Source organism: Ursus maritimus, unplaced genomic scaffold (assembly GCF_017311325.1).
Source record: "Ursus maritimus isolate PB19 unplaced genomic scaffold, ASM1731132v1 scaffold_23, whole genome shotgun sequence".
Classification (NCBI taxonomy): domain Eukaryota; kingdom Metazoa; phylum Chordata; class Mammalia; order Carnivora; family Ursidae; genus Ursus; species Ursus maritimus.
Window position 1 is genome coordinate 41,937,047 of NW_024424786.1, and position 25,003 is coordinate 41,962,049.

The 25,003-nt window shown below is 59.3% G+C and overlaps 3 protein-coding genes across 6 annotated transcripts in view; 1 reads left to right on the forward strand and 2 right to left on the reverse strand.

Annotated features, from left to right (window-relative positions):
- The window catches only part of CLCF1 (cardiotrophin like cytokine factor 1), a 9,952-nt gene extending 4,029 nt beyond the window's left edge, over nucleotides 1–5,923 (reverse strand). Inside the window, exon 1 of one of the 2 annotated variants that reach the window (XM_040639504.1) lies at nucleotides 5,739–5,923. In XM_040639504.1, coding sequence (XP_040495438.1) covers nucleotides 5,739–5,754 — 16 coding nt within the window. In that variant the 5' untranslated portion in view covers nucleotides 5,755–5,923. Of the gene's footprint in view, nucleotides 1–5,065; nucleotides 5,135–5,738 lie in introns of those variants that run through there. The other variant, XM_040639503.1, reaches the window with a different exon arrangement.
- An 11,834-nt stretch (nucleotides 5,924–17,757) lies between these two features.
- Nucleotides 17,758–23,621, forward strand: RAD9A (RAD9 checkpoint clamp component A). Of its 3 annotated transcripts, none has more exons than XM_040639509.1 (11): nucleotides 17,758–17,942; nucleotides 18,035–18,105; nucleotides 18,540–18,668; nucleotides 19,114–19,228; nucleotides 19,315–19,414; nucleotides 21,010–21,119; nucleotides 21,191–21,325; nucleotides 21,407–21,467; nucleotides 21,563–21,685; nucleotides 22,453–22,657; nucleotides 22,744–23,621. In XM_040639509.1, exons 1-11 carry the CDS (start codon nucleotides 17,909–17,911, stop codon nucleotides 22,837–22,839), a joined length of 1,179 nt encoding a protein of 392 aa, XP_040495443.1. In that variant the 5' UTR covers nucleotides 17,758–17,908; the 3' UTR covers nucleotides 22,840–23,621. The 3 variants fall into 3 exon arrangements, with proteins under 3 accessions (XP_040495443.1, XP_040495442.1, XP_008707393.2); XM_008709171.2 differs by having other exon boundaries at nucleotides 17,761–17,942; nucleotides 21,216–21,325; nucleotides 21,407–21,471; XM_040639508.1 differs by having other exon boundaries at nucleotides 17,759–17,942; nucleotides 21,216–21,471.
- PPP1CA (protein phosphatase 1 catalytic subunit alpha) overlaps nucleotides 23,496–25,003 on the reverse strand; it is a 3,176-nt gene continuing 1,668 nt past the window's right edge. Inside the window, exons 4-7 of the mRNA XM_040639510.1 lie at nucleotides 24,890–24,994; nucleotides 24,236–24,459; nucleotides 24,018–24,152; nucleotides 23,496–23,943 (exon numbers count right to left, since the gene is read on the reverse strand). Coding sequence (XP_040495444.1) covers nucleotides 23,833–23,943; nucleotides 24,018–24,152; nucleotides 24,236–24,459; nucleotides 24,890–24,994 — 575 coding nt within the window. The 3' untranslated portion in view covers nucleotides 23,496–23,832. The remainder of the gene's footprint in view (nucleotides 23,944–24,017; nucleotides 24,153–24,235; nucleotides 24,460–24,889; nucleotides 24,995–25,003) is intronic.

The following is a 25,003-nucleotide window of genomic DNA, read 5'->3' on the forward strand; positions in this document are numbered from 1 at the left end:
GGGGGGGGGGGGGGGGGGGGGGGGGGGGGGGGGGGGGGGGTACATTCTAGCATAGGATTCCTGGGTGTGGACTGGCCGCAGGGTGGAGTTTTGTCCCATTCTTATCTAGGAGGTTGGATGGGGAAAAGTTTGACCTGAATGGGTTTGTTGTTTGTTTTTTAAGATTTATTCATTTATTTCAGAGAGAGAGAGAGAGAGAGAGAGAGAGAGAGAATGAGTGGGGGAGGGGCAGAGGGAGAGGAGAAGCAGACTCCGAGTGTAGAGCCTGACTGGGGGCTCCATCCCAGGACCCTGAGATCATAATCTGAGCCGAAATCAAGAGTTGATGCTTAACCGACTGAGACACCCAGCCTCCCCCTGAATGGGGTCCTTTGATCAGCCTGCAGTGAAGAGGGTGGGGGTGGGGGAACTGAAGGGGAGGAGGAGAGGGAACATGATGGATTTGATGGGTTTGGTTTGTAAGCCAGCGGTGCTGGAAAGTTTGAACATCTTGAGATACCATAGCCCAGGGGTCAATTCTGTGAGGACAGACATAGGCAGTTGGGAGACATGATTTTCCCAGCTTTTAGGTAAGGTCCAAGGTGCAGAGAACGAGGCCAGGATTCAGTGGGCATTGGGACTGGGTAAAGGCAATTAGGGTTAGGTTGGGTGAAAGCTATAATTGGCATTGGGCTAGGTTAGGTTTAAGGACTGGGTTACTTTTAACGTTTCAGGTTAGTTTATTGGGATTTGGCTGAGTGAGTGTGGTTGAGGTTTGAGTCCAGCTGGGGGATGTGGTTAGGTTTGGACAGGCACAGGGTTCGCTGGGGCCAAGGTTTGTGAATGTGTTGATTTAGAAGTTAGCTAGGGTAGGGGCGCCTGGGTGGCACAGCGGTTGAGCGTCTGCCTTCGGCTCAGGGCGTGATCCCGGCATTATGGGATCGAGCCCCACATCAGGCTCCTCCGCTATGAGCCTGCTTCTTCCTCTCTCACTCCCCCTGCTTGTGTTCCCTCTCTCGCTGGCTGTCTCTATCTCTGTCAAATAAATAAAATCTTTGGAAAAAAAAAAAAAGAAAAAAAAAGAAAAAAGAAGTTAGCTAGGGTAACACACGGCAAGTCACAAAGAAAGGACTGGTTTGGGTTTTAAGCTTGGGTAGGTGTGAGATCATGAGTAGTTTCTTCTACTTTCTTTTTTCTACTTTCAAAGTTTTATGACATACGTTGCTGTGACGGAAATGAGTCGGATATACATTTGACAATTTGTACTTAGAGTTAGGGGAAGTTTGGAGTGAGTCGCAATGCTGGGTCAGGGTTTTAGAGAGGGTTTACGACTCAAAATGTGGAGAATGTCTCTTACAAGGGTGTAGGGTCAGGTGGGGACTTCTGCAGCGGCCCAGCCCTTCAGTCTTGACTCGTTCAGATGCTTGGCTGGCAATTTTATTGATGGAGCATGAGAGTGGGCAGGGTGGGGGAGAGCACCAGTCTCAGAGACTCTGCCCCTGGGAATGAGGGGCTCTTGGTTTGAGAGCATGAGTACATGCATGCGTAGACAGCAGGATCAGATACGTGACTAATTCCCTTGTCCTTGTCCTTGTCCCCGTCTGCAGCCCGTGGCTTCCCTTCTGGTGCTCCTTTCCTCATTCTGCCTTTCCATGCCTAGCTCCTGCTGACTCTGCCTTCCTTTCTATTCACTCTTCCTCACATCCCAAGAGAATTCCAGGCCCTTCTCTGCATGAAGCCTGGGGCTACCCTCAGCCTGGAGATCTGGCAGAGTCTCCTCCAAGATCCTAAGAGTACAATATGGGGTTAGTTTTGGAGGTTGGAGACCTGCTGAGGTGCGCAGTGGCCCTTCCAGCCTTGAGTTAGCAGCAATGCTGAGGGTCCCAGCTGAAACCCAGATTGGGAGCTGGGCTCACCTCTTTCCCCCACCCTGCTCTGGGCAGCCCTTCTGGCCAGAGTTCTGAGACTCGGTTTTGCCTATGCCATGGAGGAGGGTGGGGGAGGGGCACGGGGTCAGGACCCCAACTCTGGGCCTTGTTTTCCCCTCCCCTTCTGGGCCCTGTGGGACATCCCTGGGGAGAACTGGCTCCCTATGCAGGGACAACAGGGGGAGAAGCCTTTGGATAAACAAGAGCTAAGTCATCTGTGCAGAAAAACGGCTCATGAAATTAACCAGACGAGGCCGGTGTTTCCAGGAATATTTCAGTTCTGAGGTAACTGTGTCACTGCAGGCTGGGGGGTGGGGGCAGGGGAAAGAGCAGAGGGATCCGACTGACCGACCCATGGAGAGAGCCAGAAAGAAGGAAGGAGTCTCAGGTATCTAGAGGGAGAGGAGGCTAGGAGAGGAGGAAGGGGACAGGGCTCTCCTCCCTATTACAACAACTTCCACTCTGGGCAAGATGTCCCCATATCTCAGGCAGCAAACTGATAGCCATCTGGGGCGAAGAACACCTGTGGTTTAGTTGTAAGAGTGGAACTCGGTGCAGCCTGCAGCTTGCCTGCATCTCCGGGAGGGAGAACCAGGTGGGCATCCTGGAGCCCTCTTCCATCCTTCTCGCCAGGCTCAGGGTGTGCAGGTGGACTGGGCCACTGAGGGCTGTGTCCTGGGCCCCCTCCCCCAGTCCTGGCCCCTAGCCCAGCCCCCACCCCAGCTCTGCCTCTGGCTGCTGCCCACTGATTGTTTACATCCCGTCTTCCCCTGTGTTTATAAATCCGCTGAGCACGTGAGGAGCTAATGAGTGCAGCTCACGTTTCCTGCTAGAGCCCCCCACCCCCCCATCCTGGCCCCCGCCCGGGCGGCCCCTAATTCCATCCAGATCCCTGGGCCCTGGGAACCTAGGCCCCCCTCATGAACACACACACACATACTCAGCCCACGCAAACGCATGGCCACCCTGACACGGCTGCACAGGCAGACATAGCCGCGAACGCGTGTCCTTAGCCAGCTGCCCCTTGATCCCTGGCCTGTATCCTCCAAGCTGACCTCATTCAGTGAGGGTGGGGGGCTCGGCGGAGCAGATGTGCCAGGGCGGCCAGGGTGGGTAGGACAAATCAGCCAGGAGACTCTGCACCTGGGATTGGTGCATAAGCGCTATCAGCCAAAAATGGAGGAGCCAGGGGGGCATCACAGAGCTCCAGAGGTGCTGAAAAATGTGAGAGCCAAACGCTAAGGCTCCACCCTCAGGCCAGACCAGGACCAGCTTCCCCGGTGACCTTGGAGGGATCTGTTGAGGGGAATTAAGAGAAGGAAGTGGTTTAGGGGGGTGGTGTGTCCACTGTAGTGTGAGATCCAGGCACTCAACTATAGGAAATGGCCCTCGGGGGCTCCTCCTGACCTGCCTCCTCAGGGAAAGGCCCACAGAAACAGCCCATCTTTCCTTGTCCTCTGGGCTGGCTGCCCTCCCCCCTGTCTCTTCTCCCTTCCAGCGTCTCCTTGGTTCCCTCTGCCCCAGGCCACTGAGAAGTGCTTAGCGAGAGAGTACACGTAGGCCCAGAAGTCAGGAGCCCTAGCTTTGCCACCAACCCATCAGGGGACTGGGCTTGCGCAAGGGCTGCGCGATGCACACTGAAGTCCCTCTCAGAAGAACCACGTGGGCTCCATCTCTGCTGTCGTCCTCAGCAGCCCCCTTCCTGCCCTTCTCTTCCAGCCTAAGTGACAGAAGAAGAAACTGAGGCCCAGGGAAAGAAGCAGACAGGTGGGCGGGTGCCTTGTGAAGTCAATATGGATACAGGAGTTGAGCTGTCGGAGTGAAAGGGTGCTGGATTGTGCTGCAGGAGGACCCCAGGTATTCCCAAGGGGTGCAGGATGAAGCTAGGGGAGCTCAGCAGTCAGCTGAGGCAGGCAGGGGGACCAAGAGAAGGAAACAGTCTGGGCAAGTGTGTGGGTGAGTTTGAAAGGGTGTTGTTATTCAGCCGTGTGGGAGGGGCTGGGAGGGAGCGGGCAGGAGCCAGGGTGTGAATAGGCAGGTGGGATTGGATTGTGGGGAGGAATGTGAAGTGTCACTAATAGAGTAGCTGGTGTGGTCGGGTGGTGTGCACAAGTGTGAACGGAGCAGGAGTGTGGGGGCTCTGTGGAGGGGAGAGGGAGCCATGACACCAGTCTGGAAGAGAGACTGGGGATGGGAGGGCTGCTAGGTGACACTTGCTGCCATCTGCCTGGTGCCTGTTTTCTCCCCTGGTCGAGTGTGTGGCTCCAGGGCAGTGAGGGTGGCAGATACAAACTGCGGGTGGGGGTGTGTGGGGGGGTGCTGTCCGGTCTGTCCGAGGAATGCGTCCCGGTGTCCCGAGGGAGGGGCGGTGTGTGCTCAGAGCCGGAAACGAGGTCTGTAGAGGTTGTGAAAGCCCGGAGGTGTCAGCCCCTCAGGGTCAGGCTCAGAGAGTGCCCGACAGAGGTGTGTGTCCAGTGCCCTCACCCCCAGCCTCTGTTCACGGCTGGGGACTTCCAGTCTCCCCTCCTGGCAGCTCCCTCCTACCCCAGCCGGGAGGGCCAGGCCGGGCGCTGGGGGAAACTGGGACGGGGTCCTCTGGGACTGGGGGTTTGCGGGGGTGGGGGCTTCTGGAGCGCAGTGTGGAGTCACTGGGAAGGAAGGTGGGGAGGACAGATGAGGGGACTCTGGCGAGGCCTGGGGGACGTGGGGCTTCCCTCCAGGGGCTCAGCCCGAGAACTTGGCGGCGGCGGCCGCTCGCTGGCCCTCCCCCTCGGCGGTGACCTCTCGCTCCCGGCCCCCTCCCCGCGGCGGCGGCGCCTTCCCCTTGTGTGGCCTCGGCGCCCCCGGCCCCGCCCCCGGCCCGCTCCCGCCCGGTCGCTCCCTTCCCGGAGGCGGGGGCGGGGTCCCGGGCGCCGGGGTCCGGGCTCGGCCGGGCCGCTGCCCTTTCCCGCGCGTCAACTCCCTGCCCTGCCCGCCCGCCCTCCCGCGGGCCGCCGGGGCCGAGCGGCCGCTGCCGCCGCTGCCCGGTCAGTGACGGACTTTCTCCTGCCCCGTCCGGCCGGGCTGCGCCCGTCCCCCGCACTAATCACTCCCAGGCCACGGCGGGTCGGACCGGGGACTCGCTGCAGCCGCCGCCCGCCCCGCCGCCCGGCCCCTACCTGCCGCCGGCTCCCCGGCCGCGGGCAGCATGGTGGGCTCCAGCCGCGCAGCGCGCAGCGCGGAAGCCGCGAGTCCCGCAGCCCGGCCCGGCCCAGCCAGGCTCGGCTCTGCCCTCCGCCCTCGCTCTCCTCTCGCCCGCCCTCCTTCCCGCCCTCCCCTCCCGGCGGGCCGGGGAGGGAGCGCGGCGGGCCCGAGGTGTCGGCCTCCCCTAGCCTCCCGCCGGCCCGGCCTCTGGCTCCCCGCCCTTCTCCCCTCCTCCTCCCCGGCCCCCTTCTCCCTGCGCGCCGTGTTTCCCTCCCGCAGCCCCGCTCCCCGCCACGGACTCTCTCTCCCCGACTTTCGCGCGGGGCTCTTTCCGCCGGGATCCCGGGACCCCGTCTCGCAGGGGCTCCAGGTTGCCGGCTCTCCTGGTCAGCGGGTCGCCCGGGCTCCCCGCCGCGCTCCCGGCCACCTCCTGGCCCCGCCGGGTGGACTTCAGGAATGCCGCGTTCCCGCCCGGCCCCTCTCGAGGGCGCCCAGCGGTGCCTCCCCCGGCCCGAGCCCTGCTGGCGGGGGTAGCTCCCGGCTCCCCAGCCCGGCCCCGGCTCGGGGCTCCCGGGGGAGGCACGGGAACCGGATCTCGCGGCTCCCGGGCGGGGGCGGGGGCCAGGGCCTCGGACGCCAGGCTCCTACCTGCTCGGAGGTCCATGGGGCTGGGGGCCGGGCCGGCCGGGCGCGGCTGCTCTCCCGGAGGCTGGCGGAGTGGGAGGGCGAGCCGCGGCTCCGGCGAAGCTTTAATAATCCCATCCGCCAGGCCCACTCGCAGGTTTTTTTCGCTCGGTTTCGGATTTTTTTTTTTTTTTTTCGGTGTGGGACATTCTGCAAACTTTTTTTTTTTTTTTTTTCTGACGTGTAAAGCTGTAACCACAAATTGTAGCGGCCCTCCCCGGGGTGGGGGGAGGAGGGGGGGAGGAGGGAAGGGAGGGCTTCTGGGGCTCCTCTCCCTCCCACAACACCGAGGGGGGGTGAGGTGAGGCGAGGCTGCGGCGGTACCACCCTGGGCCTCCTGGGGGAGGGGGCGGGGAGGGCATCAGTCCGTCTGCAGACTCCCCGAGCTGGGGGAGTGAGCCGCCCGCTCCTTTTCTTCGACGGCGTCGACCTGGGGTGCGGGGTCCCTGCGCTCACCCTACCTCTGACTCTTCATCTCTAACCTTCCCTCCCCTCCCCCTTTCCCTGAGTAAATGCAATGACACATTCTCCCAAATGCCAGCGAGCTGGCTTCGTAGCAAGTGATGGTGTTTTTCCTGCTGCCCTTTGTCTGGGCTGACCGCCCCCCTTGCCTATTGTCCCGCCGCCTGCCCCATTTCCAAAAGCTGAGACTAAGTGAGGCGCTGGGGCAGGGGCAGGTGACTAACCGGCTCACAATGCCCCCAGGGCGTGGAGGAGGCAGAGGGCACCACAGGCCCACTGCCCAGCTCTGAGGAAAGTAGAGGGCACTTTGGCTGAGGGTTTTTCCCTCAGGTTCACAAGGTTCTTCATTCTTCCCAGTGGCCCGGAGAGTGCACTTGGGTGGGGGAATTGTAGTTCATTAATCAGCACGAGGCACCGGACCAGTTTCAACACCAGAGGCTGCACGGGTGACTCAGCGGGAATGCTCCCATTCAAGGCGATGGACCGACCAAGAGTCCCCATTTGTGAAATGCTTTCCCCTAAAGACTTTTGGTCTTCTCTCGCCTTTGGGGTTTGGGGTTGTTGGTGTTTTCCAGTGGTGGGGTAGGGGTGGTTTGGCTTCGAAGTGCTCTTCCTCCTTCCTTCCCTCAGGCCTGGGTGGGGACTTGCTAGGCGGGATACCTGGGGGACCCATAAGCCTAGACCCTCCCTAGAGGGTCTCCTTCCCGCCCCCTTTCTCCCCCTCCAGAGAGCTGCCAGGGGGAGTGCAGAGGAAACGGCTCGCGTCTGGGGCTTGTAGACATCTCCTGGTGACTTCTTGGGGGACAGTCCTTTGGTTTCCAAGGCTTGCGCGCTCTAGATCCAGACAACCAATTAAATCATTTGGTAATAAGTCGCTTCTGTTATTTATTTTTTCAAAGTGGGAGAGGTGGTGGTGGGCCAGCCCTGGAAGGTGATTCCTCTCTCTGGAATAGCATCGGATTCTTCACTCCACACTCCTGCCCCGGTGCCCCCAGAGAAAGGAGGGCGCCGTGCCAGCCCTGCCACAGCCCCTCCAGCCTGCCGGTCAGAGCCAGCGGCGGCGTGGTCAAGGACCAGAGCTGGGTTCCCAGGGCAGCTCTTCCCTTTTCTGCACTGTGCGGACTGAGGTGGGGGGGTGGGGGGGTGGGGAAGAAGTTTGTTTTCAATTACCTCACTGGAGTGGGACAGACTTTGTTGTTGGTTTTTGTCTTTCTTTCTTTCTTCTTTCTTTCTTTCTTTCTTTCTTTCTTTCTTTCTTTCTTTCTTTCTTTCTTTCTTCTTCTTTCTTTCTTTTTTCTTTCTAAACAAGGAGGAAAACCTGGGAAAGGGGAGCTGGCTGGGGGTTGGGGGCAGGAGGGCTTTCAGGGCATCAGTAGTAGCTCTGATGGACCTGCCTTGGGGGGGGTCCTTCTGAAAAGTGCTGGGGGCATTTCCCCTTCACCCCTCCACCCGAGCCAGAACTCTGGAGTTTCAATGACATTCTTGGCGGGTGAGCCCGGCGATCTTTTGATGCCCATGCCAAGGTCAAGAAGGCAGATGCCCAGTGGGTGACTGGCACTGAGGCCAGCCATGAGGTCCTCAAGCAGCCTCCCTTTCAGAGGGAGGGAGCCATGAAGGGTGGGGGGGGGTGCAGTGCGTCCTTCTCCCCTGGTTTGCAGCCTGCTCCTTGTGGAAAGTGTCTGCACAGACAATGTGGTTTGGATTTGGCTGAGCCCCCTCAGCACCTTATAAAGCACCTTGCTGAGTCAGGGAGAAAGCAGCCCCCACGCGGGAGAGGAGGAGGGGGCCGGGAGAGAAAGGGAAAAGAGGGAGAGGGGAGCTGAAGAAGGAAGGTGGGGGCTGAGAAAAGAGGAGGGAAAAAAGAGAAGGGAAGGGCAGGGAAGAGGAGAGGCAAGGAGGCAAATAAATGGGTGGGAGTGGGAAGGAGGGGAGGAGGCAGAAGCCCAAGGAGGAAGAGGAAGAGGAGAGAAGCTCACCGTGCTGCACCCCTGCACGCCCCCCCGCCACACACACACACACACACACACACACACACACACACACACACAGAGCAAATGTTCACCTCAGGAGTCCAGAAATTTTTGGTTTGCGGGGACTGAGGGCCAGGGCTCTGAAATGGGGACCCAGGCCAAGTGAGTGCAGGGACAACTGGTTTTACACACAGCTCCCTGCCCCCCAGCTTGATACAGTGACCCCACATGCTGGGGAAGTCACCTTCTCCCTGTGCCTCTTGTCTAGACTCGCATCCCTGCCCTCTTCCCTCACCCAGGGGGTGGCCAAGCCCCCCACCCCCATCTTCCCCACTGCCAAAGGGAAAATCAACTCCATCTCCAAGCTGCCAGTGCCCCTCTGCCATGTCTGGGCAAAGGCAGCAGGCTAAGAGCTGCCAGTGGGGTTGGGGTGGGGGCTAGAATAAAGACCGTGACTTTCTGCTGCCAAATCCCAAATCAGGTGGGCTGCTGGAACTCAGTTGAGGGTGGGGGCAGAAGGAAGAAAGAGGCAGAGCAGGAATAGCCCCTCCAGTGTTTCCGTGGGGTGGGGGCCCAGGTGGCTGACCTCTGATTTCCAGCTAGCGATCTCAGGCCAGTTCCCGCTCCCCTGTGGCTCTCCAAACGGGATTCTTGTTCTGGGATTGCTGCTGAGGGCAAGGCAGAGGTCACGGGAGACTCCCGCCCCCTGAGCCCCAGAGCCATCTGTCTGGGTACACGTTGCAGGCACTTCCTGACCCCCTGCTGGGTGCTAGGCGCTGCCGAGGACAGAGGGGACATGGAAAACCCACCCCTGCCTTTAAGAATTTCATGGGCTTGTGATAAGGGGCACTCCTTAAACTGAGACCAGAGGATGGAGAGGGCAGGAGAGCCCCGGGAGGCCGTGCAGCGTCAGGGTGGAAGTGTAGCTGGATGGCAGGAGGGGCAGTGGCAACCACAGGAAGAGGCACCCCACGCTAGCCCAAGCGGTTCCCTGCATTTGGCAGAGGGCCAGGCTGGGAGTCAGGACCAGGGGCTTCCAGTTGGCCAGCGTGGCCTTGGGATAAGCCCATCACCTCTCCCTGGAATGGGTTATGACCACCTATGCCCTCCTCCCCCAAAGGATGGTGGGAGATCAGTGAGCTCATGAGAAGGACACTGCTTTGCTGCCCTCTCTGGCCTTGCAGACTCCAGGCCTTATCATCCACAGGGGGTGGCAGGCCAGGCGCCAAGCGATGTGGCCGGGAGGGGGACAGGGCTGGCACCGGGTGATGCCTGAGTTGCCCTTGCAGGGGGTGGGAGTGAGTCAGTGTTGGCTCAGCTACAGGCTAGACCCTGTCCCTTCCTTCTCCCTTCCCTCGCTATGCCCTTAACTGGTATCCCCAGGAAAGGCACTCCAGACACCCCCAAAACACCATGTCCCACACAGCTTCAGGATTGGCATTGAAGGGGTCCTGGCTCAGGGGATGTCATGGATTCCTGAACTAGGGAGGTCTCTGGTCCAGTCCCCTCCTGATGGGTGAGCAGGAGTGTGGTGTTGGAGAAGCCCACAGAGGTAAGGACACTCACTAATTCATGCATGTGTTCACCAAACATTTCCTGGGTACACAGAGGAGCCCCATGGGGCCATGGGGATGAGGGATAGACGCTGACCTGTGTGGAGGTAGGAGAGGCAGGGGCCTGCCAGTGCCTGCTGCAATGCCTGGCATTTCTTGGTGACACTTTTACTCCTTTTAGGACTCTAAGACTTAAATACTGACAATAGTTTAAACATACTGAGCTCTCACCACGTGTTGGGTCCTGTGCTCGGGTTTTGGAGGGAAGATATCATTTCATTCTTACAGTAACCCTATAAGATGGGAACTGGGATTTACCCATTTTATACGTGAGGACACTGAAGTCACTTGCCTAAGGTCACACAAGAACTGGAACCCAGCACTGTCTGCCCTTTTAACTACATGGCTCAGGTGCTAACATGGGGGGGCCGCCCCCAAAGGGGAAGAGCTGGGTGCTGAGCGGCTCCAGAGGCAGCAGGACTTAGCGCCCCCTGGCTATGGGGTACCTAAGCTGGGGCCAGCCTGTCTTTACAGGACACTGAGAGGTTCCTTGGGACAGAAAGAGCCCCCCCACGCCTGGACCCGGAGACCTGGGCTCTCATGCCCTCCACCCACCACCCACTGCTGACAGAAACGGACTGTGTGCTGCTGGGCCAGGCACTGGACCTGGGTCGTCCCGGCTTGGTGAGAGCATCCTGAAAGCGCTCCATTCCTCTCAGCTAGAATTACAGACTCCACGAGCAGCAGCCAAGTGCGTTTGAATCATGGAATGAGGACTGAACTGGCTGTTAGGTACCCACCTGCCCACAGCCAGGGGGAGGGCTTCCCCGAGCTTCCAAAGGCCCTACTCTTCCGCCTGCAAAGTGAGGGCTAGGTAGGCTCAGAGGGCCTGCCTGGGCTGCCAGGGCCAGAAGAGGCTCCCTGGGATCCGCATCCCTGAGGCAGCCTCCTCTCCATCACCATGGGCACACTCCAGGGAGTGCAGGCCTGGGGGCCACCGAAAGGCAGCAGGGCTGTCCACTTTCCTTTTCCCTCTAGTGGGCAGGAGCCCAGAGGGCCCTGCCTCACCCTGAGCTGGCAGTGATGTCAGCAGAAACCCCGGGGGCGCCGAGGACCTCCTCCTACCTCAGCTCCGGCCCTACCCTGCCCTGTGTCCCTCACCCACACCTGGACTGGCTCAGCCTCCCGGGGGACACCGCGCCCACCTGCCCCCTGCTCTCCCGTGAGGCTGAGAGGAACCCGGTCCTGCTCCCTGCCTCTCCCCTGCCCTACCTAGGCTTTGTCCCCCATCTGCAAGGATATCTGGGTGATGAGTGCGTGAGGAAGGCAGCGGCAAAAGGAGTACCCCCAGATGCTCAACTCCTCCCTTGCCTGCCAGGAGCTTTCCCCGCCATTCTCCCAGGATGTTCCATTGCCCTGGCCAACCCATGCCTCGGGCTCCGTGACTCCGTCTCCCCTGGCAGAGGACTGGGGTTACCTCTCCCTGGGCTGGAAGATCCCTATCCTGCCCCGCTGAGTCACTGCTGACTCCTCCCACTCTGTCCCCTCCCTCCCCACCGGCCTCCCTCCTTCAGACTTCTCAGGCTTTCTCCAGAGTGTCTGGGTTCCTCAGGGGCCCTGGAGGTCAGAGGACAGCAGCACCTCCCTGGGACAACTCACAGCCCCACCCCAAGTGGCTGCCATCCCAGCACTGTGGGGACAGTGACAATGAGGGAGGGTGCCCTCCACCTTTACTAGCTGTGTGACCTTGGGCAAGTCACTTGGCCCTTCTACACCTCACTCGTCTCCCGCATAGAACAGGAATGATAACGATACCCTCCTCAGAAGAAGGACAATGGAGGAGATACAAGTCAAGTCTCTGGCATTCAGCACTGGGTCCTGTTGAATATTACTGTTATCTGTCCTTCATGCCCTATCCTCCTGTCTCGGCTAACGATGCCCCCTTCCTCTTTCAAGTCCCCATGCCCACATGTTTATACCTTTCCTGTTCTTTAGATTTTGCTTTCCTCCTGAAGCCAGTCCCCACAACCCCCATGCTGACCCCTCCCCACGGGGCACAGACATAAGACTGGACGGAGAATTCTAGCGTTGGGCCTTTCCCTGTTCAACTCTCCCACGATAACCCATTCCTGAGCCTTTGCCTTTGCATCCCAGGTGGCCTGCTCACTGGTGTTCGGTGAACTGACACCGGGCTGGCCGGGGAAGGGACGGCGGACACTGGGCGCAGGAAGCTCTGCGGGGATGAGAGCAGTCCTCCGGTCCTGGCTGTGCTGGGCGCGTCTGCGCTTCCTGGCCGTGGGTCCATCTGCAAGACATGAGTGGTTTGGCTCTGTGAGGAGCTCACCCCTCCCTGGCCCCCACAGGCACCTCTCTGAGGTCCCATCATGCTTCTCACCAGAGCACCCTGAGTTTCCGGGGCTGCCTGCTGCAAAACGCGTTAAATGATCCACGGCTCAAGAATTCAAGAAGGTGGACAAAGGGCATTTGTGCAGAGGAAGGAGAGGGCTGGGAGGGCTTGGAAAGGGGCTGGGGAGGGGCTGAGTGGCAAACGGGAAGGGCACACCTGGCCTGGAACCAGTGCCTGGGGCTGGGGAGCAGCTGGTGCTCGGGCCTGTGGGGGGCAGCCACTCGCCGAAGTTTTCAGAAGCACCTTCTCTGTGCACCCTGAGGAACAGAGTGGACCTATAGAAACCCACACCCTGCCTACCAGGGGCTCAGGGGCTGCTGGGGCAGCGGGCAAGATGGCCCCAGAGCCGCCCTGCTCTGCAGTAGTGGCCTCCTCCCTGCCCTACCCCAGTGGCCCAAAGTCTCTCCGTCCTCCCCCTCCATTGCGGTGAGCCCATCTCAGCCAGGGAGGTTGGCTTCCTGGCCCCCTTTCTCCCCGGGTGCGTAGCACAGCGTTGGGCACCCAGCCGGCACGCAAAGGCACTTGCTTGCCCCACTCAGGGCCAGGCAGCCAGCCCGGTCTCTGTTCTGGAAGCTGGGACTGTACGCGGTGTCTGTCTCCCTCTGCTGGTCCCTTAATGACAGCCTGGCCAGGACGCTTTCCACCGAGCTGGTGGTGTCCCGGTCTCCCCAGACCCTGGACGGTGAGTGCTGGAGGGCGGAGCAAAGGGCCCAGGGACTCAGGCCTCGCTGCAGCCTGCAGGAACGCCAACACTGCCTCCTGGGCCTGGGAGGCCTGGAGCCGGCCTCTGACAGGGGCCCCGAGGGCTGCCTTCCCCATAGGCCAGCAGGCCCCAAACAGCCTCCTTCCCCTCCCAGCCCATGAATGGAACTGTCATCCATGGATTTATCTGAACCTTTTGTGAAGCTATTTATACTTGCAGCTGAGACCACATCTTGGAGTAATGAGTTCCATCGCTGTCCTCCCCTGCTGGGTGAAGCACGCGGCCTTTGATTTGTCCTAAACTTACCTCACTTGCGCTCCAAGGGGGCCCTGTAACTCCAGCATGCCAGGTTTTGGTGAACAAGCGAGAGTTTCCCCCTGCGCATCCCTGCTGCGGGCTTAAAAACTTCCATCCCATCTCCCTCCTTCCACCTCTACCCTGCAGCCTGAAGAGACGCCTGGCGGAGTGAGCCGCCTTAGCTCGTGCCAGCCTCTGGCAGCCCGCAAGGACGGTGAGGACTCGCACTCTCCACGAGGCCGAGGGCCCCGACGCCCCGACGGCCCCGACCGGAGGGGTGCGCACGAGGCCGCAGCCTCCCACCCCCGCGCCTCTTCACGGGGACTGACTTCTGCCCCCACTAGAGCCTTTCTAGTATCGTCCAGCCCCTGGCGGCCTCCAAGCCTTTCTCTGGAATGTTTCTCTGGGGGGACCTTCCTCCCAGGTTCCTAGTGGGATTCACCAGGGCTCTGTCCACACGGACTCGTTTCGTTCCTGGTCCTGACCCTACAGTATGGGCAGGTGCACTGGAAGCTTTGTGAACGCTGACGGAGCGACCCCTAACAACTGTCCCTTGAGGGAAGGCCCGGGATCACCCCTCCCCCATGTAGAGGCGAGGCTCCGAGAAGAGCAGCGACGTGTCCGTGTGCACACGCCCTGAAAGAGGCGGAGTCGGATGGAGGCAGGCCGGTGCCCTGAACGCCCTCAGTCCCGCTCTACGGGCAACCTGGCTTCAAGTCCGGCCGACGGGCTGGACGCTGTAAGCTTGTCGTTCGCTACGTGTTCCTTGAGCGGCCGCGCCGAGCCAAGCTTGCTCTGGTTGCGGGGAGGGACGGGGTTGGCCCGCACGCTCTCGCCTCTGGGGCTGGCAGCACCTCGTAGGGCTCTGCCGGTTCTGCGCCCCCAGCAGCTGGGGCACCCTCGCCCGCTCGGGTTCCCCCAGAGTGACCGCACATATACCATTTTGTGTGTGTGCACAGCCCGGCAGAGCCTGCAGAGCCTCGGCACCGGCCATTCCCTCCACTCAGCCTCCCACCGCCAGAGCAGAAGCCCACGAGGACAGGGGTTTTTGTCCTGTCCCCTCTCTCCTGGGGAGAAGTGTGGTCTAATGCAGGTTGAATAAATAAATGACTCTGGGAGTGCCTGCATTTTTCTTTAAAGATTTTATTTGTAGGTAATCTCTACGCCCCACACGGGGCTCGAGCTCACAACCTCGAGATCAGGAGTTGCATGCTCCGCAGACTGAGCCAGCCGGGCGCCCCTGAATTCCGGCATTTTTAAACCTAACCAGTTGGGTCAGAAGTGGTGGTTGAAGGGAGGAAATTTCCCAGCAGACAATTATTTTAAAAGTTTGAAATGGTAAGCACCTTCCTCCATTTCATATCTGCCTCAGCACATACATACTCACACGTACTCACATACTCGTGGGAGGCCACCTCGAATACGGGGTGAGGCTAAGAATTTGGCGTTTGAAAGGATCCTGAGAGAGCATCTCATGCAACCCCCTCATTTTATCAAGAAAGAAACTGAGATCCAAAGAAGGGCCTGGACTTGCTTGAGACTCTGAGTAGGGCTGGAGCTATACAGGTCTCTTGACTTCTGGCACAGACCCCAAATCGTCTTTGGGTTTTTATACCTGTCCCTCTCCCAACACAAAGTGTTCCTGATGGTTGCGAGGCCCTCATCCTCCACTGTGCATCCTCTTTCTGGACCTGAAAGGCATCACTGCCTGTGCCAGTTGCAAGCCTGGAGAGCCTGCTTGCCTTCGGACAGATGTTCCTTCCGGTCCTGCCGTCTGGGGGGAAGCAGGACAGCCAATTACGGCTCCTCGATGATGGGCCCAGGGAAGCAGAGGGCCCCTTCAAGATCACAACACAAGGTTGGAAGGAACCTCAGCATCTCACACGACCAGACATGTTGTACAGATGAGGAAACAGCTGCAGAGACAGAGAGGGACCCGCATAGTTACACGGCGAGTCAGGGGTGAAGCAGACTAGAGACCCAGGACTCCTTGATTCCCAGTTCTAGGCTCCTCTCTGGTGTCTGAGCCGTTCAGAAAGGTCAGGTGAGAACAGACCTCTGGCAGGGTGTGTGTGTGTGTGTGTGTGTTTGTGTGTGTGTCTCCAAAGACTCATTAAAAATCCTAAAGAGGGGCGCCCGGCTGGCTTAGTCGGTAGAGCATGCAACTCTCGATCTCGAGGTTGTGAGTTCAAGCCCTGCGTTGGGCACAGAGATTTAAAAAAAAAAAAAAATCCTAAAGAGAGAGAGAGACAGTGTGTGTATGTCTGAAGACTCATTAAAAAATCCTGAGGAGTTTGGGGCACCTGGGTGGCGCAGTCAGTTAAGCATCCGACTCTTGGTTTCAGCTCAGGTCTGAGATGGAGCCCTGAGTTGGGCTCTGTGCTCAAGGTGGAGTCTGCTTAAAACTCTTTCTTCCTCTACCCCCCCCCAAACTCTCTCTCTCTTTCTCGTAAATAAATAAACCAAAAAACAAAAACAGAAAAACCTGAAGAGTTTATGTCTCCCTCTCCCTCCCCAGGGCCCTGCCACAAAGACCTCAAGGGCCACAAAGACCTCAAGGCCGCAGGACCCTACAGCCCCATAGGTGTCAGGGTGATTGTTTCTCCTCCTTGCCTTCCAGGGAGGCTTGGCATCAGCCTCCTGTTCCAGTTGGGCTGCTCAGGTAATGGCTGTGGGGCAAAGCTGTGAAGGCTATGCTGAGTTACGCTGGGATAAAGAGAGAGAGGGAGAGACAGAGAGAGGAGGAGAGGAAAGGAAGAGAATAGCTAATGCTAGCTTTTTTTTTTTTTTTTTTTTTTTGATTTTATTTATTTAACAGNGAGAGAGAGAGACAGCCAGCGAGAGAGGGAACACAAGCAGGGGGAGTGGGAGAGGAAGAAGCAGGCTCCCAGCAGAGGAGCCCGATGTGGGGCTCGATCCCAGACCGCTGGGATCACGCCCTGAGCCGAAGGCAGACGCCCAACGACTGAGCCACCCAGGCGCCCCTAATGCTAGGTTCTTTTGTGGGTTTTGGGGTTTGACAGAATGTGGAGGGGAGGCAGCTACTGTCCAAGAAAGGACGGGCCTGTGGGAAGGTGCTGGAAGCTTCATGACAGCACCTTATGTAGACACATATGAAATACTGTTGCACTGTAGTGAGTGGTGGGGGCGGGGCACAGAAGGCCTGAGGACAAGCAACAAGCAACTCAAGCTGAGCCCTAGGAAGAGAAGGAGCCAGCATGTGAGAAGGGGGACGTTTTAGGAAGGCCACTTTGGTGCTCTATGGAGAGTGGACTGCAGAAGACAGGCTGGAGGTGGAAGACCACTGAGCTCCTGTAGTCGTTCAGGTGAGAGAGGACGGTGGCCCCAGCCAGGATGGTGGCCGTGGAGATGGAAGAGGGTGCCACGTGTTTGGAAGCTGGAGCAGTCAGGGCTTGCTGAAGGACTGCAGTATGTGGGGGGACGGGGAGGGTCAAGGATGACTCCCAGTGTACCCGACTTAAATAACTAGGTAAAGGTAGTACCATTTACACCGACACCCCCCCCCAAGGCAAGAATAGCCTCCCCCAGTGCTCTAGAGAAGTCTGGTGATGGATGGACACTGACAGCAAGGAGAGGGAGAAACAAAGAGGCAAGATCCAGAATCACAGGCCAGGAGCTGGAGGGCAAAGGGCTGGGAGACAAATACGACTCCTCACTGCAGACAACACCAGAGGGTTAGTAAGGCCAAGACTGCCCTAAGGAATGCAGGGAGCCCAGGGCCGTTCAAAGCACTACAGAAGTTTGCTGCTGTGGGGGCCAGAGCTCAGAAAGTCCCTTTGGGACTTCCTTTCCACTTTGCAGTCCTGCAGCCCAGGGCGAGGGGGAAACTTCCCTGGCTGACCAACCCCCTCCTTCTAAACCGTCCTAGGGGCTTTTTAAAATTGCCACATAAACGCGATTCCACCCTCATAAAAACGTTTCCAGCGCTTCTCATGGTATCCCTCATCGTTTGGCAGTCTCCATCACTCTGCAAGGCTCACAGACCACTTCTCTCTACAAGGGGCAAAGCCCACGCACCAACGACCCTTTGCTCTCGCTTCCGCCCGCTAGGTACACCCTTCTACCCCGTTAAGTCCTGAGGATCAATGACGGATCCCCAAGGCCAGAATGAACAGCCACTCTCCCACCCTGGGATCCTGCAGCAAATTGCTTTAATCTCTTTAGAGATGGTGGCTGCTGCCTGTGTCCGTGCGGATGGTCCAGCTTCAACCCCGATTCCAGACAGGCGCCCAGAAGATCTGTACTAAGCGACCCAGGAGGGCTCGCCCGCACATCTCAGGGCTCCGAGCCTGGTGCTCGCGGCCTCGCACCGGGTACCTCGTGCCCTGCGGCCGCCTCCTCCGTGCTCCTTGCGTTCGGCTGCGCAGCCGCGGAGGCCCCACCGGGCCGGCCGGCTCCCCAAGGGCGCGAAAAGGCCGGGGCCCGGGCGCCCCCGGCTCCTAGCTCCCGTGACCACGGCCCGCCCCCAAACGTGGGCTCAGTCACGTGACGGCGGAGCCGGAGAGCGTTTTTCTCACGTGACGGAAGCGCCGGTGGGGGGACCAATGAGAAGGCGGGGGGCGGGGCTTCCGGGGGCGGTGCGCGGGAAGGGAACCCCGGGCCGCAGCGTCGGCGGATGAGACCCGGAGCCAAGCCGCGGGCCGGTTGGGTCGCCCCGGGCGGGCCAGCCGCCAGTGTCAGCTCGCTCGGAGGCCAGCCGCGGCCGCGGCGACGGGGGCAGCATGAAGTGTCTGGTCACGGGCGGCAACGTGAAGGGTGAGTTGGAGGTGACCGGGTGGGGGGTGCGGGGGCACGTGGGACCCCCGGAGACGCCAGTCTAACCCCCGTTTCTTTTCTCCTCTCCGCAGTGCTCGGCAAGGCCGTCCATTCCCTGTCCCGCATCGGGGACGAGCTCTACCTGGAGCCCCTGGAAGACGGGGTGAGGGGGTGGGTGGGATTACAACCGAGAGCCAGTTTCTCCTCGCGTCAGGTCAGATGCCTTTGGGCAGAGTTGTCTACCGAGTGTGTCCCCCGCAGCCCGTTGTCGGGGCGTCCGTTTGGGCCCTGTCATCTTCCCAGGCCGGTGTGTGAATGGAGAGCCATTGCGCTCCCTGAAGTGCCTGGTGGCGGGTGGGGGCAACCAGGGAGAAAAGGCAAGTGTGCTGACGGTTGTGTAGGGCTCTTGTGGGAGCAGTTGCTGCCGGACACTCAGGGAAGGCTTCGTGAAGAAGGGACCCGGTGGCCGGAAGGAGAGGGAGGATTTCAACAGGCGGTGGTGGAGGAGGAGGAGATTAGGACAAGTGTGTGAGCAAAAGCCCTGTGGCCTGTCTCTGCCCTCTGACCGCCTCCCTCTCCCTGTTTTTCTTGGCGCAGCTCTCTCTCCGAACCGTGAACTCCTCTCGCTCTGCCTATGCCTGCTTCCTCTTTGCCCCACTCTTCTTCCAGCAGTACCAGGCGGCCGCCTCTGGTCAGGAAGCCCTGCGCTGTAAGATCTTGATGAAGGTGAGGCCCTTCCCTCATCAGCAATGCTTTGTGTTCCCTCTGCCCCCCCCCCCAGTATGTCTGCCCCGGGGCATTCAGAAGATGCTAACTGGGGAGAGGGATGTATGCAGGAGCAAGCCGGTGTAAAATGTAGTGAGGGGTATGGGAAAGACACTGCAGAGGGAAATGGGAGATATGGTGAGCATGACTGATGCTGTCTGGGACCTGGAGAGCGTGGTAACATTCACCTTGGTCCTTGAAAAGTAAGCAGATCTTTCAAGGTGTCCCAGACAGGTGTGTAACAGTAGCATGAACAGAGGCCTGGAAGGGCATAAATGTGCTGTCTGTTGTGGGAGCTCCCTTCCTAGTGTGACGGTTCTGAGCCTGGGATGGCCAGGGCCTACGGGGGATGTGGGAACTGGGTGGTGGAGGCACAGCCCTGGGCTGATGTGTTTCCCCCACTCAGTCGTTCCTGGCCGTCTTCCGCTCACTGGCGATGGTGGAGAAGAGTGTGGAGAGATGCTGCATCTCACTGAATGGCAGGAGCAGCCGCCTGGTGGTCCAGCTGCACTGCAGATATGGTGAGTGGGCAGGGGGCTGGCCAAGGGGTCCCCGGGCGGAGGGGTGGAAGTTAGCAAGACCCACTGAGACCTGTCTGCCCATCCAGGGGTGAGGAAGACTCACAACCTGTCCTTCCAGGACTGCGAGTCCCTGCAGGCCATCTTCGACCCAGCCTTGTGCTCGCATGTGCTCCGTGCCCCAGCACGGTGAGTGTATCCTCTGGCTACAAGCTGAGCCGTGGGTCTTGGTTTTTTTTGGGGGGGGGGGGGGGGGGCCTTTTTTTTTTTTTTTTTTTTTTTTTTTTTTTTTGGAGCTTCCAGGGTCAATTTAAGAAGACACCTTCTTCATTTTTTCTACAGAGTTTCTAGGAACCTCAAAGAGTTCATCCAGACCAGTTTGCTCTCAGGCCCTGGTCGGGCTCTTTAAGGGCAGAGGGTAGAATGGAGGAGGGCATCGCTCTGTGCTCCTCACTGTCTTCAGGAGCCTGTGTTCTCCACCCCAAAGATCCAGCTTGGCTTTCTGGTCACTTAGACCCCTTCTGACTCCTCTTTTAGAAAGCACGTCTTTGGCTTGCCCTTAAGTCCTCTTTGTCTGGCTTGAGCAGCCTAGCTTTGTGACTCACAGGCTCAAAATCCTTCTCTGGGACTGTTCTCCACTCAAGGGCCGCCTCTTTTCCTCTCTGCCTGGGCTGTAGCTTTGAGGAGCCCACAGGCTGAGGAAGGAGGCCGGACAGGGAGGTCATGGTCCAGGAGGGCCGCCTGAATAAGCAGCTGTGGGGATGGGGCTGTTCTGGGAAAATCAGAGTATCCCAGGGGCTGTGCCGGGCCGGGAGATGGGGACTGCAGTGGAGGCAGCGGTCCCTGCAGCAGACAAGTGTGGAGAGGGGTGGCTCCCCTCCCACCCTACAGTGCATGCAGCTTGCATTTGAGTAGCCCAACGTCACGTTCATTTCTTTTTGTAGCCATGGGGTGTGGTAATTTGAAGTTCTCTTTGGTGGGGGGCGCCTGGGTGGTGCAGTCGTTAGGTGTCTGCCTTCGGCTCAGGGCGTGATCCCGAAGTCCTGGGATCGAGCCCCACATCAGGCTTCTCCGCTAGGAGCCTTCTTCTTCCTCTCCCGCTCCCCCTGCTTGTGTTCCCTCTCTAGCTGGCTGTCTCTGTGTCAAATAAAATCTTAAAAAAAAAAAGAAAATGAAGTTCCCTTTGGGTCCTGACAGTCTGTTTTTCTGAGTTCTGTTGAGATAACGCTGCTCAGGACCCGTTTGAGTAGAGAAAGAGGGAAGGGTATCACCTCTGGTCTGGATTTTGGTGCTATTTTTTTTTTAAATGAGCAATTGTTTTTTTGTCATGGACAGTTTCAAGTATGTGTAAAAGCAGATGCCTGCTCCTGTCCCCGTTGTGAGACAAATTCCAGGTGTTTTGAGAGATTGATTTAAGGTCTTTTCTGAAGGCCAAGTTTATAGGGATGGCCTGGGTGTGCTTTCCCACCCCGGGGAGGGCAGGTGCTGCCGGCCTGGTTTGGCCTCGTGCAAACAGCCCATCCTTTCTGTTGCGTCCTCTGGGCTCTGCTCTTGTCCGCCCTGTCCCTTGCAGTGGACTTTTGTCCCCCAGCAGCCTAAAACCTTTGGATGGGGTAGGAGCCATGTCCCACTCACCCTGTCCTCCTTCCCAGGGCATACCAGGGCCGGCACATGGTGGGTCCTCTTGGACACTGGTACACGTGTCACAGTCCTGCCTCAGCTCCGCAAGAGCAAAGCCAGGCGGCAGGGCTGGGCCTTGGGTGTGATGCTGTAACCCCTCACAGGGTCCTGGGGGAGGCTGTTCTGCCCTTCCCCCCTGCGCTGGCAGAAGTGACGCTGGGCATTGGCTGTGGCCGCAGGGTCATCCTGCGCAGCTACCAGGAGGAGGAGGCAGGTGAGAGAGCCAGACATGGCCTTAGACGGGGCTAGCGCTGGGGTGGGAGGGGGTAGGGTCCAGAAGCCTAGGTTCCTCCTGTTCCCACCTCCACAGACAGCACTGTCAAAGCCATGGTGACCGAGATGAGCATTGGGGAGGAGGATTTCCAGCAGCTGCAGGCCCAGGAAGGGGTGGCCATCACTTTCTGCCTCAAGGAACTCCGGGTGAGGCTCCCCCTAGCACACTCCCCACCGTGTCCTCCCTGCCCTGCCCGGGGCCTCACTGTTCTGCGTCTCCCCTCCCAGGGACTCCTGAGCTTTGCGGAGTCTGCAAACTTGGCTCTCAGCGTCCACTTCGATGCACCAGGCAGGTAATTTGCAGCTTTGGGTCGGGGAGGGGAGGCTCTGGGATGCCGGGAGCTGAAGGGCCCTGACCTTGTCCGGGACCTGTCATCTGCCTAGGCCAGCCATCTTTGCCGTCAAGGACTCTCTGCTGGATGGACACTTTGTCCTGGCCACGCTGTCAGAGTCGGACCTGCACTCCCCAGAGCTCCGCAGGCTGGCACCCCCGCTCCAGGCTCACGGGTGAGGCTGCCCCCCCGCCTGGCTGCTCCTCCCCACTCCCCTCTACACCCTGGCCCAAGCCTCCAGCCTGCAGCTTGTGCACCTCCCCCAGCACATACACTTCCTGTGGGGCCCCAGCCTCCGGGGCTCATAGCCCCTTCCAGCCCTGCAGGCTCAGCCTTCCTGGTCAGCTGTGCTCAGAGAGCCTTCCACCCAGGGAAGTGTCCCTGAGGTCGGGCTGGCTTCCTTCTCTGGCTGAGTCCTCCCCTCTGAGCCTCTTCCCAGGCCAAGGAGGGAACAGGCTGCCGGGAGGCAGGGGGCTGACTGAGGCTAGGGAGAGCAGGTGGCTGGAAGGGCAGGTGGGCTAGGGAGGATGGGCCCAGTATAGCTGAAGCAGAGGAAGTTTGGTCTGGCGCCCCGCCCAGCACGTCCCTGGGCCCCAGCGCTCTCCAGCTCTGTCTCCTGGGAGGGCGGAGGCTTTGGCCCCAGGTGGCCTAGCTCCGAGGACTGGATGCTTCTCTACCCCAGCTGAGCTAAACTGGCTCCCAGGATGCTTCCCTCAGGCCCCTATCTGAACTCTGATCAAACGGATTCCAGGTCCACTCCCTGCAGGAAGCCGCCACTTAACCATGGCATCTTTTCCCCTTCAACTAAATGAGAAAGTAATAAAGCCAAGAGATCACCAGTGGTCATAAGGCTTTTACAGCTCCCTCTGAGTCCTCGGAAGTAGGGTCCTGTCTCTGTACCCTCTTCTCTCCCTGTGGCTGACACCCTGTCCCTGCCTGCAGCACACCCCCCCCGGATGACTTTGCCAATGATGACATTGACTCTTACATGATCGCGATGGAAACTACTGCTGACAGTGAGGCCTCTCGGGCAGTACCCTCCATCCCCCTTTCCCCTGGCCTCCGGCCACCCTGTAGCCCTGACCCCTACTCAGAGGATAATGAAGCCGAGCCCTGTACGGAGCCTGGGACTCCCCCCCCTAAGAAGGTAAGGGCTGGAGATGGAGGCAGGGGTGGGAGGCAGGGAGGGAGTGGCCTCCAGAACTCACTCTGCTTCCTCTGTTCCCCTTCCAGTTCCGCTCGCTGTTCTTTGGCTCCATCCTCGCCCCTGCACACTCCCCTCCGGGCCCCAGCCCTGTGCTGGCTGAAGATAGTGAGGGTGAAGGCTGAGCGGAGATCAAGTCTGTGTCCAGAGGCTCTGGACCAGATGAAGCCACAGCCTCCCCCTTCCCCCAGCAGCAGCCCAGTGATAGGGCTGATCTCCACCCTGGTGGGTGGTCAAGGTGGGCTGTGCTGGAGCTGAGTGCTGGTCCTGCTGCTATTCCATGTCGCTCCTGGCTATCTGTGACTAGCCTGGGTCCTGTGTTCGCTCATCAACTCCCAACCAATCCTGTCTGTTCCCAGGCTTGGCACTGAGCTGCCACCTGATGGGAGGTCCCTCACCCATTACTCCCCTCCCCGTAGGCCTTTAGGCCAGGCTCCAACCCTGTGGCTAGGGCTGGACACCTGCCTCTCCTATGCATACCTCCCTAAGACAAAAATCACAGGGGGGCTGTTGGCCCCTGCTGGTCTGCCTTCTTTGCCAATCATGACCTGTTCCTCTCCTAAATCCTGGGCACACCTCTGGGATTCCTTATGGCCAGCAAGGTTTTTTTCTTGGTTTCTCTATGCTGTCTGTCCCTGGCTTGGGATTCTAAGCCCCTGTGGACCTGAGCCTATGGCTGGGATTAGGGGCCCCATGCCCAGCAAGTCTGTCCTCCCAAGTGGCCCTGGACAGAAGGGCTGCCAGGCCCCGTATTTGGGACAAGGGAGACAGAGGCCAAGGCGAGAATCCAGCTTTACCTTTATTCAAGAGACCAGATGGGTTGCCCCAGGATCTGTCTGCCAGCCCTGAGGCCAAGCAAGGCTGGAAACCCACATCTGGCCCTGCTTTGCCCTGAGCTGCAGCCTCAGCCCCAGGATCCTGCTCGCTACCACTGCAGGTGCAGGCGGAAGGAGCCCTGGGGGATTGGACGCTGCTATTGATTCATTAAAAAAAAGAAAAATACACCAAGGCTCCGTGTTCCCCGTGACAGGTGGGCCTGGGGGGCCAGCGCGAACCCCCCATGGCCACGTAATTTCTGTACAATCCACCATCTGGGGCAGAGTGCGGGCACATGGAGGCTACTTCTTGGCTTTGGCGGAGTTGCGGGGTGGGGTGATGGGCCGGCCTCCAGGGTTCAGGCCACTGAACTGCCCATATTTCCCCTTGTTCTTGTCAGCGGGCTTGAGGATCTAAAAGAGACAGAGCTGGTCAGGCTCACGGGCTAAGCCATAGGGTCCCAAGCCCCTTCCTTCCCCATCCCCACCTGGAAGGAGCACATGAGCGTCTCATCCACACTCATCATGGCGCCCGCGTTGTCAAACTCGCCACAGTAGTTGGGAGCCGAGAACAGTGTCACCAGCTGCCGCTTGGCAAAGAACTCATAGCCATCTTCCACCACCTAGATGAGGAGGGGGGCAGTTCTCTCAGCAGGTGCTGGCTACCCAGCCACCGCCCCCACCAGCCCCAGAGCTGCCAGCCCACCTGGTGCGCCCGGCAGATGAGGTCCAAGTCGTGCTTGTGCAGGAACTTGGCCACTACCTCAGCCCCAAAGGTAAAGGAGACACCACGGTCATTCTCGCCCCAGCCCTGCACGTCCTTGTCAGGGTCAGACCACAGCAGGTCACACAGCAGGCCCTGGTCAGGCACGTCTGTGGGCCGCATGATACGCCGAATCTGCTCCATGGATTGCAAGTCTGGGGACAGGCCTGGGGGAGCATGGGGGGGCACAGGTCACTTCCTCAAGCCTCAGAACCAACACCCCCTGCTCCATAAAGCCTCTGCTGGTCACCCTCCCCTCCACCTGCCACCACCTGGCTCTCTCCCAGAGTCCCAGGAGTCCAGGCAGGCAGAAGTCATCACCTTCTGCCCTGAGGACCACAGGGCTCTCTGAACAAAGGAGACAAAGTCCATGCACAATGCCAAGACCAAAATGGGGGTGAGTGTAACCAAGAACTGGAGTGGGGGTGGTAGGGGGCTTCCTGGAAGAAGTGACATGCAAAGCAACTGGGAGAGCTGTTCCAGGTGACTGGGACTACAGCCCCCCAGCTACCAGCCTCGTCCGAGGCCCCCAGGATGTGGCCCGGGGCTCCTCCTTCCCAGATAATCCTTCGACATGTGCCCCAAAGCCACGCTCACCTCCGTGGCAGCAGAAGATCTTCTCGTCCACAATGGCAGCAATGGGCAGGCAGTTGAAGCAGTCGGTAAAGGTTTTCCACAGTTTAATGTTGTAGCGTCTCTTGCCTGTGGGGG

Excerpts from the sequence above, each read along its gene's own strand:
- RAD9A (XM_040639508.1), top strand. The coding sequence starts at position 17,909 with ATGAAGTGTCTGGTCACGGGCGGCAACGTGAAGG. Across the intron at positions 17,943-18,034 it reads CACGGGCGGCAACGTGAAGG|TGCTCGGCAAGGCCGTCCAT; the intron begins GTGAGTTGGAGG and ends TCCTCTCCGCAG. Across the intron at positions 21,472-21,562 it reads CACTTCGATGCACCAGGCAG|GCCAGCCATCTTTGCCGTCA; the intron begins GTAATTTGCAGC and ends TCATCTGCCTAG.